Source organism: Ceratotherium simum, chromosome 3 (genome assembly GCF_057802395.1).
Source record: "Ceratotherium simum simum isolate JZ-2026a chromosome 3, ASM5780239v1, whole genome shotgun sequence".
NCBI classification, from domain to species: domain Eukaryota; kingdom Metazoa; phylum Chordata; class Mammalia; order Perissodactyla; family Rhinocerotidae; genus Ceratotherium; species Ceratotherium simum.
The window spans coordinates 64,962,435-64,985,683 of NC_141902.1; the positions used below are offsets into that span (position 1 = coordinate 64,962,435).

Consider the following 23,249-nt stretch of genomic DNA (forward strand, 5'->3'; position numbering starts at 1 on the left):
GTTCCCCATTGACAATTTGGTGAGCTCAACTTTCTCTTCAAAACTATATTCCAGAATCACCCCTGGGAAATCTTCACAGACTTGCAGGAAATTCTTATCAACTTCTCCTTTATATCACAACTTTACCTTATATCTAATTATAGCACTTATCATCCTGAATCGCAATTATTACATCTCTCTTCTATCCTACATGGCTATGTACTACTTTTGGACAAAATTTAGAGGTGAACTTCAGTAATCAAAACTTTCAAGATGTTTCCTCCCAAAGCATCTTTGATACTTTTTTTATTTCTATCTTCTTTTTCAAAAATTTTTTATCTACTTAACTGATTTTGTATTCAATTGAATTTAACAAATAGTCACTGGGTACCCATCTCATACTAGGTACCAGTGACAGACAAATAAATAAAACACTTAATAGTTAAACTACCTTAAATTTTTTATTCCCAGCAAATCCATTTTAGGTGGAAAAACATGAAGAGAGAGAGAAAGGAAGAATAAAATAGACAGGATGGCAAAGAGGTATACGGTCTGTAAACTTTCCATAAACTCAAAACTTTCCATAAATTACATCAAAAGCATACCCATTACATCACAAATTACAGAATACTGGGACTTGAAAGAAAAAAAGATATAGCTTAGGGTCTAAGTGTTCTGATCCATAATTCCACAAGAATGCCCAAAATTATGATATTCAGGGTAGCAAATAAATGAGGATCACCCACCCCCGAGTAGTTTTGAACACATTTCCCATGAACTATAGAGTTTTATTCTTATATATGTTTTTAGGCAAGGTATTTCTTGTGGCTCCTCCATGTCTAATCTAGACTTATAGAAAAGGTAAGAATAATTTCAGTTCACAATAATAGAACACCTTTCTTCCTCAAAAACAATTTAACCAGTCTTCTGTTTAATAATCCACAGAGCAACTGATGCTTTGCTTTGTAAAATACAGAACACAGTCAACAAAATGCTTCCTCCACTCCTCCAACACATATACCCATTCACAAGAGTTAAAAAATACTAATTTAGCATGATCTAGTTAAAAGAACACTCGACTGAGTCAAGAGACCAATCTCAGCTCAGCTTTTGGGTAAAAGCAAGAATTATGGAGCCAGAGTACTAAGGTTTGAATACCGGGTTTAGGCATCATCTGTAAAACTAGAATACAAATAGTACACGCCTGATAAATAGTAAGCACTACATAAGTGTGAGCTAATATTCTAACAAATAAGATAATCTTTTAACGTCTTTTGGAGAGTCTAGCTAAAGGTTATGTACTTAAAAACTTGAAGCTTTCATCAAGATGGTCAGGATTAACGTTGCTTGTGCTAATGTTAGTCTTTATAACCATTTCAGCAAAACAGAGGTGCTTAAAGCTAGGACAGAGGGCAACAAGCCCCAGCGATAGGCAAGATCTTTCTTTTTTTTCTGTTTTAAACCTGTTGTAGTTTTTCTCTTCATTTCATTTCTCAATCATTTCCCATGAGTCGAATGTGAACTCTGCTTCTGCTTATGTCCTCATACACAAACTGAAATTCTGAGCTACAATCTCAACTTGTTACTGACTTCAAACTTGGCTTGGAAAAAGAGCCAGCATTTTCTCTGACCTTGCATTTACCCTAAGATTTCTCATGGAAACTGGTGTCTTGTTCTTTCTACACTAAATCAATTTGAGCTTCTCACAAGAAATATCTAGCTACCTAGTTTGGTCTCTCCATCTTGTCCTGTTTCCTTGTATCCATACTCTGAGTTGATTCAAGATTCTATTAATAAGCTCCTCTATCCCATCATGGAACTAAGAGACCAAAGCAATCAAACAAGCATACTTAGCATTACACACAGTGGCCAAGCCCATGCCAGGAACTAAAAATCAACAACCAACAGAAACTCAAAACAAATCCATGCATCTTTTCATTCAAAGGTTCACTCAAACAAGCACATATTACTGAATCTACTTGGAGCCTATAAAAAAAAAGAAAGAAAGAAAATCCTGTATGATATGGCTCAACAACCATGCTCTGATTTGTCATTTGCTTATAGTGATATGAAGACTATAAGATCCATACTGAAATACAGGATTTAAAATGCTTATCATGACTATGACTCAAAATTTATGTGTGTGTATGTGGGTGTGAAAGGGGGGGAAGGTGCAGAGGTAAGAGGGGGCAAATATACACGCATTTAGGCACTCACTTGCTCCAATTTAAAGATATGCTGATTGAAGTAATATTGTAAACGTTCATTAGCAAAATTAATACAGAACTGTTCAAAGCTGTTATTTTCATAATCTTCAAACCCAAAAATATCAAGAACACCAATGGACAAAGTCTGTAAAACAGGAAAAAAATTATGTTTAAAAAAATGATGCTCAAATTTATTTCATGAATAATAGCCACAATATATGTAACAAATGCTCAAAGTTCTTCTACAGCATTGGAGAGGAGATTTTTTTTTGGGGGGGGGGGTAATGTTCAACCAAAATATACCACAAATAAAAAGCATTTTAGTTATCTTTATCTTCATCGTTTTCTTTTTATTCTAATTATAAAAACATATCCAAAATTTTAACACACGTAATTCATTGATTACTTTATGGAAATATACAAAGCAGGGTTAGTGGCCTATTATCTCAGCCTCAGAAATCCCTAAACTCTAAGAGATAAGGGAATGGAAAGAACAGGCTATGGGGAAGTCAAAAGGTCACTTAAGTAAAGCTAGGTTACTCCTGGCTATGCCTGGTTATGTGAAGAGAATCATACAATTTTTCCTATTTTAACTTTTATATCCTAACAGAATTATTCTTTACTAAGCTAACAAGTACGTTTAATCAGCCTTGTGCAAGCTAGGAATGATGGTTCCTTGAAGTTAAAAATTTTTTAATTTTTATCAAAAAAATTGTTCAAGGTTTATGATGTTAGTTTTAAAAAGATTATAATAAAAAAACAACAACATCTTCTTCATCCTCAATTTCTGCTCCCTAAAGTCAACAACACTCAAATCTTTAGCTATTTGGTATGATTCTGTAAAGTATAGTATAGTATAATATAGGATAGTATACAAATGTTTATTCTTCTATTTCTTGATGTATATTACTTCTAGAAATTATCTTTTAACTTCTTACTATGGATGATAAGGATTCAGGTCTAACAGCCCCAAACCAACATTCTTCTCACTACTTCATTTCATTCTTAAAATACAGTTGTATGACAATTTTGGTTAAAAGAAAACAATTTTTCTCCACTGGTGCTAAGAGAGATACTGGGCAAACCAATGTAATGAGTGATAAATAGTTACGAGATTTTTAAAAGTCTCCATTAAGAGTATTTTGTTTGATTAATTCTATTGACTAATTCTAAGCCCTTATGAAAAACAGTGAAGATAACGACCTTCAAAAATAAGTCAATGTGGTAAATTAGATTACAATTAAAATTATTTTTCTAGCTGTAGGCTTACTCAAAGTATGAAAAGTTCATGTAAGAGCAATTTTACATTTAAGACAGTAGGATTAAGTAATAAAGATGCCATTTCTAATCAATCTGAAAAGATAGACTATTCCATCAAAGCTATTGGGAAATAAAAATGGATTTGGACTGAGTAAAGTTAAATATCTAAAATCTGACATATTAAAAAATAAATTCCAACTGGAAAAAAGGCCTGAACATAAAAAATTAAATTCTAAAAGTATGCAAACAAATATTTTATAATTTTGGGCTGGAAGAGGCCTTCCTATGTAATAAAAATGAATAAACTCAGGACAATAAAGGAAAAGAATGACAGAATTAACTGCACAAAAATTTAAAACATATGAGCTCAAAAAGACAACATAAACAAATCTTAAAAGTCAAAAGAAAATATCTGCAATATATATCAAACTATGAGTCTCTGTAATATCCACAATGACTCCTAAAAAGAAATAACAAAACAACAAAATGACAACATAAAAATAGCAAAAATATATAAAAATATAATAAAGATACAAAATATAGAAAACATGAGATGTTTACTTTCATCTATCATTGAAAAGACCGACAATAAAATGGGATAGTCCTCCCTATCAGAGTAGCAGATGAAAACTGATAATATCCAATGTGAGTAAAGGTGTAGGGAAATAGGCACTTTCATAGACTGCTAGTGGAAGTGTAGTCTTTTTTGAAAAGCAATTTAGAAATAGCTACAAAAATTTTAAAACGTATATAAATTTTATATATATACATATAAACATATATAAATTACATTTTGAGGATTTTATCCTAAAGAAACATGCACAGGGCCGGCCCCGTGGCTTAGCGGTTGGGTGCGCGTGCTCCACTACTGGCGGCCCAGGTTCGGATCCCAGGCACGCACCGACACACTGCTTCTCCAGCCATGCTGAGGCCACATCCCACATGCAGCAACTAGAGGATGTGCAACTACGACATACAACTATCTACTGGGGCTTTGGGGAAAAGAAAAAGGAGGAGGACTGGCAATAGATGTTAGCTCAGAGCCGGTCTTCCTCAGCAAAGAGGAGGATTAGCATGGATGTTAGCTCAGGGCTGATCTTCCTCACAAAAAAAAAAAAAAAAGAAACACGCACAAAGATTTGTTACATCATCGTATATAACAATAAAAGTAATATATTTTAATGGGAGAATTTATGGTACATGTGCATACTATATAATTTTAGAAAGTTATCAAAAATAATGAGGTCTAGATGTATTTCAAGACATGCCAGGTAAAAAAAAATACAAGTTAGAAACAATATAGGGCCAGCCCTGTGGCTTAGCGGTTAAGTGCGCGCGCTCCGCTGCTGGCGGCCCGGGGTTCGGATCCTGGGCGCGCACCGACGCACCGCTTCTCCGGTCATGCTGAGGCTGCGTCCCACATACAGCAACTAGAAGGATGTGCAACTATGACATACAACTATCTACTGGGGCTTTGGGGGAAAAATAAATAAAAAAATAAAATTATAAAAAAAGAAACAATATGGATAGCATGATTCTAATTTTACGTTTAAAAGTAACTCTGTATATGTACATCTATAGGAATGCGAGCACATAAGAAAAAAGTGGAAAAAGTCTGGAAAGTCACATAGAACAACAGTTTCCCTGAATACGGTAATAAAAACAGAAATAAGGAGGGAAACAGCAGGGAATACAGATAAAGGTGATTCTTACTTATTACTCCATATAATTCTGTGTTTTTAAATTTCATGTATTAACCATTTTATTAAAACAGTTTTCCAGGAAAAATATATGATAATCTAATGTACATCTACCTTGATATTTTGCTCCAAATCTTTACTATTCAGAAGTGCATGATTAATCCGAAAAACTATCCAGTCAAACAGCGCACTATATAAAGACTTAGCCATGGAGTTCCTCACTGTCACAGCCTGAAAAGAAAAGAAAAGAAAAGAAAAGGGTTAGGAGCGCAAGTGAAATTGGCGATAACCTAAGATACTATAACAAAGCGTATTTTGCTCTCATTCAAGAAAGAAATCTCACTATCCTGAATTAGAAATTAATTTTTTCTCTCAATATAAATAGCCTATAATTGAAGTTTTCTAAATATACTCATTAATTTAGTCCAACTCAGGGAATCTAGGCTAAAACTTTCCTTAACTGAAAGTTAAGGAAAACAAAATGTAGGTCACTCAATGCAGAAGTTTTACTGAAAATTGGGGTATATATTTAACCTAGTAAATAAGGTAAAATAGAAAGTTTACAAACAAATGAAACTTGCCAGCTAAAGCGGGGAAGAGTATTCCAGGGAGAGGAATAAATCTGTTAGCAAAAAGGCATCAGTTATCTGTGGAATTCTAGTCAAACTCTTAAAACATAATTATAGTACCACCACAATTACATTCCTGGTTGTCGTCAGCTTGTCATCTACAGCATCCTCTAGAATTTCTCCATCCTTAGAGTAACAATTCTTTCATTATGGAGTTATGCAATTTTTATTTTTTCCCTCACTTTAAGCTTTTCCCAATTTACGAAAACCCTACTTTCTGCTCAATTTTTCTGTAAATCTGAAATTGTTCTAAAAAGTAAAGTCTATTAGTTAAAGAAAATTCAACATTTAGAAAGTACTGCAATCTAAAACAAAGGAGGGGGGCATATATCTTAGAGAAGTGCGTCCTAGTAGTTGGAAGAGTACAAATACTAATAATTTATATATTTATTAGCTAAGGACTTATTTTGAAGCTTGTATAGTCAGGTACATATTTATATCTCTGTTCTGTGAAGTTTAGAGGAAACAGAAAGTAATGATTAAGAGCTAGGCTATCTTGCAATCCCAGTTTCTCTAATTCTAGCTGTGTGACCTTGGTCAAGTTACTTAACATCTTAAGCTACAGCTTATAGATTTGTAAAATGGAGATAATACTACAAACTATCACAGAGATGACGGATGAATTTCTTAATTTCAGTGGAAAAGAACCGTAAGCTTCAAGTTTCTAGACCACTAAATAACTACCTAAACCATTACCTACATAGGAAAGAGAAGACCTGTATCAAATTCTCTATCTTCAACAGTAGAAACTTGAAAATAATTGGAAAATGTTTACAAGCTCTGAGAGAAAAAGGAATGTGGCCCTAGGATTCTATACTCAGGCAAATTATCAACAAAGTATCTTTAAAATACCAAGAAAATCGATAGTAGAATATATAGAGAATAACCATTCTATTTTTCCCCAGAGGGAAAAAAAAAAGAATGAAGATAATCTGATTAAATTCAGCAAAAATAAAATATTTTAAAACTAAATAAACAAGCATAAGACACAAAAACACAGAATAAAAAAACATATTAGTTATCACAATAAATATAAATTAGCTGAATTTTTTAGTCAAAAGGCAGACCTTCATATTAAAAACTAAAACCCACCTATTTATGGTTTATATTAACTACTATTTTTATAGAATACCATAGTCAGATGGAATACTTTCACCCTCTTTTCTCTGAAATGCAGTCCTGCCTATCATGGCTTCATCTCCATAAGCCCAAATATCAATTAATATTTTCCCACCTGTAGGGCCGTAGCCTATGTGCCCTATTACAACCATGTGTCCTTCTGGCCCCCTCCTGGGCAGGACGCCAACCATCTGGGATTTGTAACAATCCAGGGCCTGGCCAACCTGGATCTTAACTTAACTCACTCAAAGAATATCACGTCTTGAAGGAACAGAGAGCCCTTCCACAGGAGCTACTGTTCCTGGGAACAGTGGTCATACCAATGACTGTCCCTTGTATAGGGACATATAGCCAAGCATGTAGCCTTTTGTTCCCTTGTCTATACAAGCAACCCCCTCTCTGCTCACGGTAGTGGTAACTCCGTCCAGCTGGCCACCACTGGACACTCGAGTGGGTGCACAACTCCATCCAGCCAGCCGCCACTGGACACGCCCCATAAGACCCAATGAACGCTTATGTCTTCGTATGTCATCTCTGGGTCTTTTCTTCAGTCTTTCCACAACCTATCCCGCACTGCTTGCCCAAATGGGTGTGCAGCCAGACACCACCCAAACAATATCTCATTTAGTGTTTCCTATCTAACTGAACAGTACCAATATTCTTACAGCTGTGTAAGCCAGAAAATTAGGATTCATTCTTGAATCTCCTTCTTCCTCCTTGTTTCCCATTAAGCAAATCATTGCCAGATCCTGTTGATTTTACCATCTAAATTTCTTTCTATTTAAATATATCCATTTCTCCCCATCAGCATGCCATCATCATTCTGGACAAAGCAGCAAACATCTTTTTCCTCAGGAGCACTATACTACAGCCCCCAAACTCATCTTTCCACATTCACTCTTGCCCTCTGTGTTAGGCAAAATCCTAAAATGGTCCCTAAGATTCCCATCCCCTGGTGTACATGTTCTGTATAACCCCTCCCCTTAAGTGTGGCCAGGACTGTAAATATGATGAATTTCACTCCTGTAACTATCTTATGTTATATGATAAAGGTGAAGGGACTTTAAAGATATAATTATGGCCCAATATCAGCTAATTTTTTTAGTTAAAGAGAGATTATTGTGGGTAGAGGTGACTTAATCAGAGAAAGCTCTTAAAAGGTACTGAGCCCTTTCATCAGATTCTCCTACTGGCCTTGAAGAAACAAACTGCCATATTGTAGACAGGAACATATGGCAGAAAATGGCAAGTATTCTCTGCTGAGAATGGCCCCTGACAGCCAACAAGAAATTCGGGATCTCAGTCCTACAAATGCAAGGAACTGAAGCCTACTGACAATCTGTAAACTTGGAAGAGGATGTTGAGTCTCAGAAGAGATCACAGCTTTGACAGACATCTTGACTTCACCCTGGTGAAACCCTGAGTAGAGGACCCATCTAACCAGTGCCCAGACTCAAGATCCATGGAAACTGTCAGATAATAAATCTGTGTTATATTAAGCCACTAACTTTGTTACACAGCTATAGGAAACAAATACACTCTTCTCCAACTGATTCTTCACACTGCTGCCAGAGTGATCCTTTAAGAAAAAAATCTAAGACACCTTTTTCACTTAAAACACTTTAAAAGCTTTCCACTGCTCTTCAGATAAAATACTAAAATCCTTAAGGACCGCTCCTCATTTTACCCCTAATGCCTGGTACATTTCTGGGCACAAAGAGAGGTTTTAAATATTTACTAAACAAATAAATAAATATACCAAACAAACGTAAACAAAAATAAAGCAGGGGTGGGCCGGCCCCGTGGCTTAGTGGTTAAGTGCGCGGGTCCGCTGCTGGCAGCCCAGGTTCGGATCCTGGGCGTGCACCGACGCACCGCTTCTCTGGCCATGCTGAGGCCGCGTCCCACATACAGCAACTAGAAGGATGTGCAGCTATGACATACAACTATCTACTGGGGCTTTGGGGGAAAAAAAATAAAATAAAATTTAAAAACAATAAAATAAAATAAAAAATAAAGCAGGGGCTATGAAAATAATCTCAGAAAGTTGAATTTAAAGTTAAAAATGGAAATAAACATAAATATTTTATAATGAAAAAAGTTGTGAACAAAATATAAAAGCACTGAACTTTTATATAAAAGAAGGGCAAAATTCTTAAAAAGGTTTGGCTTTTTCTGTTGTTTAGAAAGGAGCTCTCAAAGTTGGAGACTATAAAATACAAGATACCTGACATAAGGAAGAAATGTAGACTTTTACATACAGTTAGGAGGGACCCAAAAAGTGGGATAAATGGACTGATGTCAGCCTAGAAAGCATTCTTCACAGTTCAATCACTATTTCCTCATCTCTATGTCTTCTAATCTCATATTCCTGTCCTATTTTTATACTAATTGTCCTAGCTCGCTTTCTCATCACATTCAGAACATTACATTATAAAATAGTAGGCTTTTCAATAACTTTCCTACTCCTATACACCTGAGCAGTATAATAATAATAATAATGGTTCATTGTAGAAATAAATCTCACCTGGAAGCCTCACTATACAGATGTTATTTAAAGCCATGGGACTGGGTGAGATAATCTAGATAAAGAATATAGAGAAGAAAAAACAAAGACTGTGTCCTAGGGCACCCCATCTTTTAGAGGTCAGGAAGAAAAGAAAAGGCAAACAAAAAGAACTGCAAAGGAGTGGCCGACACTAAAAAGTAAAACAGAAGAGTATGATGTGCTGAAAGATAAGAAACTGCCTCAAGGAGGAATCATCAACTGAGTCAAACATTGCTCATTTATAATTCTACCTACCATCTGTTCACCCCATATTAATATGAAACTTAAGAATGGTGAACAGATTAAGATCCTTGGAGAAAAACGTTAAGTCTAGTCCTTAAAATCACATTCAACTTTAAGTTTCCAAGTTGATGGAAAGTTCACAAATTTCAAGGAATAGAAAATATTTCAATCAACGCTCTTTGTTATTTTCCTTCTGTTAAGACAAAGAACACAAACCCAAACTTCTAAAAATGTTCACAGTACTTTGATTTCAAAGAAAATCTATTCATACCTCTGCCAGCTTGTATGGTAAAACAAGCTTTTCTCCCACTGTCACGGTCTTCCTTGTAACTAACGCTTCAAATAGCATCTCTTCTTTAACCTATACAGCAGAAAAGTGAATTTAATATATAAGATTTATGACAATGGGTATAATTATTTATTGAAAAGCCAAATAGAGAAAAAACAAACGAACAAATAAAAATATACCTTGGGCCATTTAAATATTGGCTAAAGTAGAATTTAAGTATCCCATTCACCCCACTTTCCCCCACAAAAAAAGAAAACAAAGGGTAAAGAAGACAGATGGTTCTTTTTAAATTAAAGTTTTCTTTCTGATCATAGTAGAGAAACACATTTCATTGTGCAGGATATAGAAAATATAGAATAGTACAAAAAACATTTTAGATGATCAACCATAATCCCACAACCTGGAAACAGGACCAAAAAGTGACAACACTTCTTGAATTGCAGGAATGTTACAATGGGTACTTATTTATGTTTCAGATGTTTATTTTTATTTACAGATACTACATCTTACAATAAAGTTAATGCTTCCTTGGTTCTCACTCTCTAGAGGCAAATACTATCATGAATGTGACAGGTATCATGTCAGTTCATATTTATACACACACAAACATATATTAAATGTATTCCTAAACACTACATTATATTGTCAAGTGTATTTAACTCCTATCTGTATGGTACCATATTGCCCATATGTTTTTGAGATCTAACTATCTTGATAATTTAGATGAAAAAATTATTCATTTTAACTTCTATATAGCATCCCAGTATATAAATTACCAGTGTTTAATTTTGTTCTCCTACTTGTAGGCATTTACATTCCAATTTTGCACTATGAGATAATAAACTGCAATGAATATTCTTGCATATGAGTTCAAGAGTTTTTCTGAAGTACGTACCTAAAAGTGAAATTATCAGGTTGCAGTGTTCACATTTTCAACTTTACAGGATATTACCAAACTCCTCTACAGAGTTCTCATCAATCTGCTCTCTCAGCAGCAGCACTGAGAGAACTGAGAGTTCCTATTTCTTCAAACCTTGACTACACTTGGTATTATCAGACTTTTGGTTTTTACCACGCTGATGGGCATGAAATGGTAAAACATGGGCATTTTACAAAAGTATCCATACATAATAAAGACATAACCTTCATAAAATTTTATGTAGACAATATGATATAAAATATATCAAGCAAAAAAGATTAGATTCTAAGGAGAAACTGAGTTATAAAATGATAGAGTGAGACATTACCCTGCCATCAGCAATTCATGACAGATCTTCTTTTTGCTGAGGAATATTCACCCTGAGCTAACATCCGCTATCAATTTTCCTTTTTTTGTATGTGAGCTGCCACCACAGCATGGCTACTAACAAACAAGTGGTGTAGGTCTGCACCCAGGAACTGAAACTGGGCCGCCAAAGCAAAGCATGCCAAACTTAACCACTATGCCACCAAGGCTGGCTCCAATCATTTTCTGAAATATGATTACACGATACAGAAAATACACCTTCTTTTGGTGCACTGATTGCTCAATTCTCAAATTCCAAAAAGCAGAAATAATTTGAGGCATATTACCTTCACAAAATGCAGTAAAACCAAAAATGAACAGCCAAAGTTTCAATATAAAACCTCAACCTTTCAAATATATTTAAAAGACTTTGAGGACCAAAAATAAAATAATACCAGATTACACAGAAATGACAAAACTAAGAAAAAACATGTGATAAAAGCCACTGTTATATTCTGAGGTACATATTTCTACAGTTAAGCAATTATTATTAAAAGTGAACATTTAAAAATAAATGATCTATGCAGTAGACTCAAGAAATTTTTTAAAAGGAACAAACAAATGTAAGCTGGCAACAACATGAAGCAAAGGTCACTTCCATACACTTGTATAAATTGATAAACCACTGTAGAGAGTCATTTGTCAATATCAGTAAAGCTCAATATGTGTATATACCATATCCCCAAAATTCTACTCCTTGGACTGTACCCTAGAATAATTCTCACACGTTAACAAGGAGACATGTACAAGCATGCCTATCATAGTACTATCTATAAATGGAAAATTACAAACAACCTCAATGCCCACTAAAAAAGACAGATTATGTTTTATTCATATAATGGAATTTTATACAGCAGCTAAAAAAAAAAGAATCTAGAATATATAAATCAGCACTGAAAAATCTCAAAAATAGGGGCCAGCCTGGTGGCGTAGTGGTTAAGTGCGTGTGCTCTGCTGCGGCGGCCCAGGGTTTGGATCCTGGGCTCACACCGACGCACAGCTTGTCAAGCCATGCTGTGGTGGCGTCCCACATAAAGTAGAGGAAGATGGGCACGGATGTTAGCCCAAGGCCAGTCTTCCTCAGCAAAAAGAGGAGGATTGGCAACAGGGGCTAATCTTTCTCACACACAAAAAAAAGAAACCTCAAAAATGTAATATGGCATGAAAAAGTCAAGTTTTAGAATGATCCATACAGTATAACGTTTATATAAATTCTGAAAACATGCAGAACAAAACAATATATTCTATATGGAAACATCTATCTATTCTGAAAATATAAAAACAAGAATGGGAATGATAAACACCAAATTTATAATAGTTTTTACTTCTGGTGGGGGCAGAGTACATAGCAGTATTAAATTATACGCAACATATTATTACTCGGGTGGGGTTGTAAGTACACAGGTGTTTATTATATTGTTTTCTATATATATACTACGCTGAAAACATTTCATAATTTAACAAAGAAAAAATGAAGAAAATATGTTAAAACAGAAATCAATACATAATAAGATGGTAGAACTGATAACTCTAAAAGCCAATTATTTCAAAATAAGAAATAAAAAATCTCACACAAATCAAAAGAAAAAAAATTAAGAAACACAAACAGAAAGCTAACACCACAGAAAAAATTTTTAAACATTAACAGAATATTTACAAAGAACACAAAAACAATAAATTTTAAACATTATCAACACATGATTTCCTAGAAAAACACAAATTATCAAAATTAAATCAAGCCAGATATGAAAATCCTAAAAAATCAGTTAACACAAAAAGAACCAAAAGGACATCACACACAGTTGTCATAGAGTTGATATCTTTCAAGTCTTTAAGGAACAAATTATTCTCTGCTAATAATTCTTCTTTTAAATGCAGAAAAAAATTTAAAAGGACGAAAAACTACCCAACTCATTTTAAGGAGTTAGCTTAAGGTTGGCACTAAAACCTGACAATAAATTGTCAGATCTACACACGTATGCACAATCACATAAAATACACTCATCTTGTTTATTATATATATATATTTTTTTGTGAGGAAGATCAGCCCTGAGCTAACATCTGTGCTAATCTTCCTCTTTTTTGCTGAGGAAGACCGCCTCTGTGTTAACATCTATTGCCAATCCTCCTTTTTTTTCCCCAAAGCCCCAGTAGATAGTTGTATGTCATAGTTGCACATCCTTCTAGTTGCTGTATGTGGGACGCAGCCTCAGCATGGCTGGAGAAGCAGTGCGTTGGTGCATGCCCGGGATCCGAACCCAGGCCGCCAGCAGCGGAGCGTGCACACTTAACCGCCAAGCCATGGGGCCGGCCCCTTGTTTATTATATTTGATAAACATCCTAAAGAAAATATTAATAAATTCATGACATTTTAATAAGCTACCTCTATCATTTTCCAAATATTCTTAGTTGTACATATATGACTTTTAAAATTAAAAAATAAATTTTATTAATACAAAATAATTAGCAATGGGCTCAATATCCAATATACAAAGTTTCTCATATTCACCTAATTGAGAAACTGATATATATGTCAAAAACCTCTTCTTTATATTGTTTCAAAAGATGTTAAAATATACTCAAATACATAAATCTACTAAAAATTGAACAGTTTTTGGTAACAGTGATGGTTCTAATATCTCACAACAAAAACATGCTCCACAATTACCCAAATTAATCTATTGGAGCTTGTTTATCTTTCAATAATTTCACAGGTATCTATCCCAAATAGAATTTAGTAAACAAAAGACTCAAAACATTCACTGTTGCTTGAGGTAACTACAAAAAATAATTGGAAAAAATAAACAAACTTGAACCATTATTTTTAAAACATTTGTTCTTAAAAACTAAATTTATATTTATCATTGAATTGAATCACTTTGGAAGGAGGGGCATTAAATTAAATCTTAACTAAAGAATTTACATTTTAATTAAACCACTTATTGTGCTTATCTTTATGTCAACAAAAGCCTTAAGGCTGCAAGTATCAGTATCAATTTTAAGCAATTAGAGGAGATCATTTTTAAAAATAATTTCTAAGAACTAACAATAGGCATGATACTACGATAGGTCCTGTCAGATCTCTAGCTCCTCAACTTTGAAAATATCTTCTTTCTACTTATTACCAAACCTCCATTCGTAGAACCAGTCCAAACTATATAAAACAAGGAATTTAAGAAGCTTGGGTTCAAAAGTGAGATTTGCCATCAAATCACATTTGCTGTTAGTCTAACTTTGACACTGGTAAGCCCAATTCTCAGAATTGGATTTCTCCTTTTTACCAATACCTGAGTTCCTCTTTTAATTGCCTGGATTACTCTTACCAACCTCTCACCAAAGAAGGCATACTGTACAAGGACCAAAAGCTTTAGTACTTGCTGAATGCCTGAACTTATAAGACCACTAGCTCCAATGCCCTGTACGGCCATAACACCAATGTTTAAGATATCACCTGAAATGCCTAATTGAAATACCATCTGTTCTCTGACCCTCATGACCTTCAAAATTACAACTTTCAGATACCGTACTCTTGGTAGAACTTCTTTCAAATAAGTAAGTCTAGTTCCAATTCAAGGTACTCCCTTTCTCCTGTCCCTTCCACCAGGCTAACTCATTCCATTAAAGTTAATAAGCAACACCCAGGCATGCACAAAATAATGAACACTGTAAGGTTAGAAAAATAAGAAAGAGGCCTCCATTGCTCTCAAAAAGCATTGCCATCATATAAAGGACACAAACTAGTAAACAATTAACTTTCTGCTACAAAACCAAAATTAAATTATGCTAAATAGAAGTAAATGTTCTAGGGCCGGCCCTGTGGCTTGGTGGTTAAGTGCGCGCGCTGCGATGCTGGTGGCCCGGGTTCGGATCCCGGGTGCGCATCGAGGCACCACTTCTCCGTTCATCCTGAGGCCGAGTCCCGCATACAGCAACTAGAAGGATGTGCAGCTACGACATACAAATATCCACTGGGGCTTTGGGGGGAAAAAATAAAATAAATAAAATCTTTAAAAAAAAAAAAAAAAAAAAAAAAGAAGTAAATGTTCTACGCTGATGGAGTCAGTTTCGACCATTTAATAAGGTTAAACCCCATGAAGTGGCACATGAACCAAGATTTGAAAAATGAGTAATATTTTAATAGAAAAAAAGTAGGTAGGCTATTCATTATTGCAAAAAACTGGAAACAACCAAACTGTCTTTCAATACGTGAATGGATAAACTGTGGGACATTGATACAATGGAATATTGTTGTGAGAATATTATGCAGCAATAAAGAGTAATGAGTTATCAAGCCACGAAAAGACATAGATGAATCTTAAATGTAAACTGCTAAGTGAAACAAGTCAGTCTGAAAAGGCTATATACTGTATGACTCCAATTATGTTACATTCTGGAAAAGGAAAATCTACAGAGCTAGTAAAAAGATCAGTGGTTGCCAGGGGTTTCAGAGGAGAGAGTTGAATAGGTGAAGCACAGGGCATTTTTAGGGCAGTGAAATTTTATATGATACTGTTTGTGAAATTTTTATATGATACAAATTTTTAGAAAATTATTTAAGACATTGAGGGCTCCTAGAAAAGAATGCAGATAATGACAAGAGAATCTAACTGTATGACAAATATAAGAAACAACCTCACTGAAGGGGGTGGGAGGAAAAGGTGCTGACCTAGATAATTTTGAAAGTGAATGGAGTCTGTAAAACTAAAGGCAAAAGGAACTGCACAAAAGCACCATACTCGAGTTGATAAAGTCCTTTCCCACAGGAGTATGGGTTAACAATTCTAATACTGCTATATATGTAAACTGGAATTGAATAATTAAGTAAATGAATAGTAGATAGTGGGAGACAGGTTCCTCATTGTTAGAATGGTAGTTTACAGATAAGCAAGTGGAGAAAGCTAGAATGATACATATGGCAATGGATAAGTTAGAAACATCAGTAAGGCCTCATGTTTATCTTTATATAGATACAGATGGTTACGTAAATATATTTGTAGATATGCAAATATACACAGGTATATACACACATACACACATATTTCCCTGCTCTGTCAGATGAGAGGGCCTATAAAAACCGATACCTCTTTTAACATGACTCTAGCAAGATGAGAAGTTAGCGGAGAAAATATGAAAAATCATCACTCCAGGAAGAAAGATTAAGGTAATAAAGATCTTGATATGGGAAGAAGCATGGTAAGAGATGAAGACCTTCAGCTCCTATTTAGGCATGAAGAAAGAAAAAATAACACCCTTTTCTCTCCATCCAAATATCCCATCTTCAAATAAAATAATCTAAACAAAATCTTAGTATGAGAAGATGCCTCAAATATAGGAGAAAAACTAGCAAAGGCCTAGAACATTATACAGTCTAGAATGAAATATTCATCCTATCCAGCAAATCGAAGGGTTATGAATATCTGGGGCAAGGAAAGACAAGGGAGAAAACCCAAATCTTCTCGTACACTCAATAGCAAAAATTTCATCTTTTGGAGAAACACTATTAATAAACAGCATTAACCCCTTTTACACTCACAAAATAGTTATATAAAATAAGAACTGAGCAGTTACACAGTATTTGAAATGACAACCGAAAATGTAATCACTCACTTCTAATAATTCTGAGACAATAGGCAGAATTTCAGGATTACAGATATCTATGGAGTCATCCCGGTATGTCTTCTTTTTATAACAGATATTACCCAAATGTAGTATTGCCGAGAGAAGAGAGAAAATCCTGTGAAAATAAAACCACAAATTAGAGCTTGCTTGTGTGCATTCTCTAAGCTTATTTCATTCTAAAATTCTAATCAAGCAAATTAACCAGTATGAATATGAAGTACTTAATCTTTAGAAAAATAAGAAATGTGGGAATAATAACTATAATAACTAAAATTTATTGTGTGTTTACTCTGTCAGGCACTGTGCAAAGTGCTTTACATAACCTTACTTTCAGTACTGTATCACCTGTCAGATACAGTTGTTTGAAGGGGACTTTTGCTATTTGTCTGAATCTCCTATAGTTTCGAAAGTCCATGCCTTTCTAAATGCTTTTCATCCTGCCTGGAATGCCTTTTCTCTACACTGTCTATTTCAGATCTACTGAATCTTTAAAGGAAAGGCCTTGGAATCTATATTTTTTAATCAAGTAGCCCAGGTGATTTTTTATTACTAGTTATATTTAAGAAATGCTCTCCTATATCATATTATGTTATAATATTGATAAATATTGTACATTTGGTATACTGATAAATGCTTTAAAAAAAAACAGTATAAGGCCATTGGAGAATATTATCTAATATTAGGTCCCTACTATGAAACATCTACATCTGGACCCTCACTTCTGTCCTCCCCTCCTGTCTCAGAGGAACATGTGCCCCTCCTCTAAGCACAGACTAATCCCTCCACTTGTGCTCTACATCCCATGAACTCCAGTTTACTCAGGAACATTAATATACCTACTTCCTATCTTTCACCTGAACCTGTAAAAACTTGCTATCAAAATAATATCATGTTCACTTCCCTCTTATTTTATTTGTTTGTTTTATTTATTTTTTGTGAGGAAGATCACCCTGAGCTAACATCCGATGCCAATCCTCCTCTTTTTGCCAAGGAAAATCGGCCCTGGGCTAACATCCGTGCCCATCTTCCTCTATTTTATATGAGATGCCGCCACAGCGTGGCTTGACAAGCGGTGTGTTGGTGCGCACCAAGGATCCGAACCTGTGAACCCTCGGGTCGCCAGAGCGGAGAGTGCACACCTATCTGCTATGCCACCAGGCTGGCCCCGACTTCTCTCTTATTTTAAACAATCCATCCTAGATCCCACATCTTCTCCTTCCCTTCACAAACAAGCTTATTGAAATGTTAACTTATACTCCTTGTCTTCACTTTGTCATTCCCTATTTACTATTACATTCTGGCATCTGCCACCCATTAAAATGTCTCACAGAGGTTACCAAGGACCTCTATGTAACTAAGAAAAATACATTATGTCCTTAACTTACTTGACATCTCAAAGGTATCTGATACAGCTGAATACTCCATCTAAAAGCCCTTCTGGAAATCCATATATACACACATCTTTCTTAGGATAAATCTGTTCTACTTGTGAAATTTTAACTACGTATTTTCCTAAAATTAATAAGTATTCTAAATAAAACAAAAATATTGAAAGAATTATAAAGGAATAATTCATAAAAGTATTCTGGGTTAAATTAGAGAGTAAACTCAGTATCAACTGAAACATTATAAAACCTAATGGAAGCCAAAAGACATAAAAACACAAATTCATGAGCCATTTTTTAAAAACTACTTTTAGCAGTAGTTTATATGGTTGCTAAATTACTTGTTTCAAAATTTGGGGTTCAAAAATCAGTACATTAGTGTTTTCTCACACACAAATATGTGATGCAAAGTCTCCAGCAACAATAAATGTCATATAAAAAATTTAATACACTATAATATTGTAAAAGATTTACAAGTATGAGTAGGAATCTCTGTTCTCAAAAGCTTATAATCTTGCATAAGGAGATAACAATAAATAACTATACTATAGGGCAGGATATCTTAAAATATAGAAGACAGAAACAAGCATAGTTAAGGAAAATTTCATTAAAAAGGCAGGATGTGAACAGTACTCTAAAGCAACCAGGTTTCAATTCACATCCTGAATTGTAAGTTGCCTGCAAGGTTGTGTTAAGAGGGATTCTGGGGTTAACTTGAGAGCAGTAGCAAAGAATGTTGTGATTTATTAGCAGAGTCAATCATGGGTCACAGGAGAGGGGAACATGGTACACATGATATGCTCTTTATCCAAAAAATTAAAGTTATTTGAATGAGTGAAAAAGAGATGAAAATCATTCCTTCATGGAATAGGAAAAATAATGAATGTTCAGAATACAACATAATGTTTTAGAGACCACCACCAGTCTAGTTAAAATGCAAAACCTGTGTTACGGAATTTTTGAAGATAATATCTGAGCAATAGAGAAGCGTTAGATTGAAGACCAGGCTACCAGGAACATATCGTTTCCAGTGGTTTCCAATATGAGATCCAGTCATATAAGAGAGTGCAAAAGACAACCCCTTGGGGCCGGCTCCGTGGCTTGGCGGTTAAGTGTGCGCGCTCTGATGCTGGCGGCCCGGGTTCGGATCCCGGGAGCGCCCCGAGGCACCACTTCTCCGTCCAACGTGAGGCCGAGTCCCACGTACAGCAACTAGAAGGTTGTGAACCTATGACATACAACTATCTACTGGGGCTTTGGGGGGAAAAAACTGAATAAATAAAATCTTCAAAAAAAAAAAAAAAAAAAAAAGACAACCCCTTGGTGCATGATAAGTAAACACTGTATTTCCAACTTATGTTACCTAAAAAAAACGAAATTAAGTTTCACTATTATTTAATACATAGATTGACACTTTAGCCCATATGTCAGTCAGTCAGGTGTCACATGAGGTAAATGAGGTATCCTGAAGGAAGAACGTAAGTAATACAGCATGGAGGAACTGATAGAGGTATTCTCATTTATTTAGTAACTTCCAATGAACTGCAGTTTATGTTACCAATTAAACTGGTTTGCATATTTACATATTATATTATTTGGTTTTAACTAATCTTTTTTTTGTGTGAATTTTTTTTAATTGATGTTTTAATAGTTTTTAACATTGTGAAATTTTGGGTTGTACAATTTTGTTTGTCCATCATCATATATATGACTCCCTTCACCCCTTGTGCCTACCTCCCACCCCCATTGCCCCTGGTAACCACAATAAAGTTTTCTCTGTCCATGTGTTGGTTTATATTCCACATATGAGTGAGATCATACAGTGTTTGTCTTTCTCCTTCTGGCTTACTTTACTTAACATAATATCCTCCAGGCCCATCCATGTTGTTGCAAATGGGACAATTTTGTGGTTTTTTATGGCTGAGTAGTATTCCACGGTATATATATACCACATTTTCTTTATCCAATCATCAGTCGAGGGACATTTGGGTTGCTTCCATGTCTTGGCTATAGTGAATAATGCTGCGATGAACATAGGGGTGCATAAGCCTCTTTGGATTGTTGATTTCAGGTTTTTTGGGTAGATACCCAGTAGTGGGATAGCTAGATCATAAGGTATTTCTATTTTTAATTTTTTGAGGAATCTCCATACTGTTTTCCATAAAGGCTGCACCACTTTGCATTCCCACCAGCAGTGGATTAGGGTTCCCCTTTCTCCACAGCCTCTCCAGCATTTGTTGCTTTTCCTCTTGGTGATTATAGCCATTGTAAAGAGTGTAAGCTGATATACTAGTGTGGTTTTGATTTGCATTTCCCTGATGATTAGCGATGTTGAGGATCTTTTCATGTGCCTATTGGCCATCTGTATATCTTCTTTGGAGAAGTGTCTGTTCATTTCCTCTGCCCATTTTTCGATTGGGTTGTTTTTTTGTTATTCAGTTGTGTGAGTTCTTTATATATTATGGAGATTAATCCCTTGTCAGATATATGGTTTGCAAATATTTTTTCCCAGCTGGTGGGTTCTCTATTCATTTTGATCCTGGTTTCATTTGCCTTGTAGAAGCTCTTTAATCTGATGAAGTCCCACTTGTTTATTTTTTCTTTTGTTTCCCTTGTCTGAGTAGACATGGAGTTCAAAAAGATCCTTTTATGGCTGGTGATGAATAGCGTTATCACCTATATTTTCCTCCAAGAGTTTTATAGTTTCAGGTCTCACCTTCAGGTCTTTGATCCATTTTGAGTTAATTTTTGTGTATGGTGAAAAAAGATGGTCTACTTTCATTCTTTTGCAAGTGGCTGTCCAGTTTTCCCAGCACCATTTATTGAAGAGACTTTCCTTTCTCCACTGTATGTCCTTAGCTCCTTTGTCAAAGATTAGCTGCCCAAAGTTATGAGGTTTTATTTCTGGACTTTCAATTCTGTTCCATTGATCTGTGTGTCTGTTTTTGTACCAGTACCATGCTGTTTTAATTACTATCACTTTGTAGTATGTTTTGAAGTCAGGGATTGTGATTCCTCCAGGCTTGTTCTTCTTTTTCAGGATTGCTTTAGCTATACAGGGTCTTTTGTTGCCCCATATGAATGTTAGCATTCTTTGTTCTATTTCTGTGAAGAATGTCCTTGGGATTCTGATTGGGATTGCACTGAATCTGTAGATCGCTTTAGGTAGTATGGACATTTTAACAATGTTTATTCTTCCAATCCTAGTGCATGGAATCTTTTTCCACTTCTTTATGTCATCACTGATTTCACTCAGTAATGTCTTATAGTTTTTATTGTATGGGTCTTTCATTTCCTTGGTTAAATTTACTTCTAGATATTTTACTCTTTTTGTTGCAATTGTAAATGGGATTGTCTTCTTGAGTTCTTTTTCTGTTAGTTCATTGTTGGTATATAGAAATGCAACTGATTTCTGTAAGTTGATTTTGTACCCTGCCACTTGGCTGTAGTTGTTGATTATTTCTAATAGTTTTCCAATGGATTCTTTAGGGTTTTCTATATATAAGATCATGTCATCTGTAAACAGCGAGAGTTTCACTTCTTCACTGCCTATTTTGATTCCTTTTATTCCTTTTTCTTGCCTAATTGCTCTGGCCAGAACCTCCAGTACTGTGTTGAATAAGACTGGCGAGAGTGGGCACCCTTGTCTTGTCCCTGTTTTCAGAGGGATGGCTTTCAGTTTTTCCCCATTGGGTATGATGTTTGCTGTGGGTTTGTCATATATGGGCTTTATTATGTTAAGGTACTTTCCTTCTATACCCATTTTGTTGAGTGTTTTTATCATAAATGGATGTTGGATCTTGTCAAAAGTCTTCTCTGCATCTATTGAGATGATCATATGGTTTTTATTCCTCGTTTTGCTAATGCGGTGTATCACATCGATTGATTTGCGAATGTTGAACCATCCCTGTGTCCCTGGTATAAATCCCACTTGATCGTGGTGTATGATCTTTTTAATGTATTGCTGTATTCGGTTTGCCAATATTTTGTTGAGGATTTTTGCATCTATGTTCATCAGGGATATTGGTCTGTAGTTTTCCTTCTTAGTATTGTCTTTGGTATCAGGGTGATGTTGGCCTCGTAGAATGTGTTGGGAAGTGTTCCATCTCTGTCTACTTTTTGGAATAATTTGAGAAGGAGAGGTATTAAGTCTTCTTTGACTGTTTGGTAAATTCTCCAGAGAAGCCATCTCATCCCGGACTTTTATTTTTTGGGAGGTTCTTGATTACTGTTTCAATCTCTTTACTTATGATTGGTCTATTCAGGTTCTCTATTTCTTCTTGATTCAGTTTTGGGAGGGTGTATGAGTCTAGGAATTTATCCATTTCTTCTAGATTGTCCAATTTGTTGGCATATAGTTTTTCATAGTATTCTCTTATAATCTTTTGTATTTCTGTGGTATCTGTCGTAATTTCTTCTTTTTCATTTCTGATTTTATTTATTTGACCCTTCTCTATTTTTTCTTGGTGAGTCTAGCTAAGGGTTTGTCAATTTTGTTTATCTTCTCAAAGAACCAGCTCTTTGTTTCATTGATCCTTTCTACTGTTTTTTTTAATTTCAATTTCATTTATTTCTGCTCTGATTTTTATATTTCCTTCCTTCTGCTGACATTAGGCTTTGTTTGTTCTTCTTTTTCTAATTCTGTTCGGTGTAGTTTGAGGTTGCTTATTTGGATGTTTTCTTGTTTGTTAAGGTGGGCCTGTATTGCTATGAGTTTCCCTCTCAGGACCGCTTTTGCTGCATCCCATATGAGTTGGTACGGTGTATTTTCATTTTCATTTGTCTCCCGATATGCTTTGATTTCTCCTTTAATTTCATCAATGATCCATTGGTTTTTTAGTAGCATGTTGTTGAGTCTCCACAGCTTTGTCACTTTCCTGGTTTGTTCCTTGTAGTTGATTTCTAACTTCATGGAATTATGGTCTGAAAAGATGCTTGTTATGATTTCAATCTTCTTAAATTTATATAAGCATGCCTTGTTTCCCA

At 35.1% G+C, this 23,249-nt stretch overlaps 1 protein-coding gene across 16 annotated transcripts in view; it reads right to left on the reverse strand.

Moving 5' to 3' along the window:
* MYO9A (myosin IXA) overlaps nucleotides 1-23,249 on the reverse strand; it is a 273,318-nt gene that overhangs the window by 163,489 nt on the left and 86,580 nt on the right. For all 16 annotated transcript variants that reach the window (XM_087428635.1, XM_087428628.1, XM_014780883.2 and 13 more), the window contains 4 exons: nucleotides 16,867-16,993; nucleotides 9,957-10,046; nucleotides 5,261-5,377; nucleotides 2,197-2,331 (listed from right to left, as the gene is read on the reverse strand). In XM_087428635.1, the coding sequence (XP_087284761.1) occupies nucleotides 2,197-2,331; nucleotides 5,261-5,377; nucleotides 9,957-10,046; nucleotides 16,867-16,993 (469 nt within the window). The remainder of the gene's footprint in view (nucleotides 1-2,196; nucleotides 2,332-5,260; nucleotides 5,378-9,956; nucleotides 10,047-16,866; nucleotides 16,994-23,249) is intronic.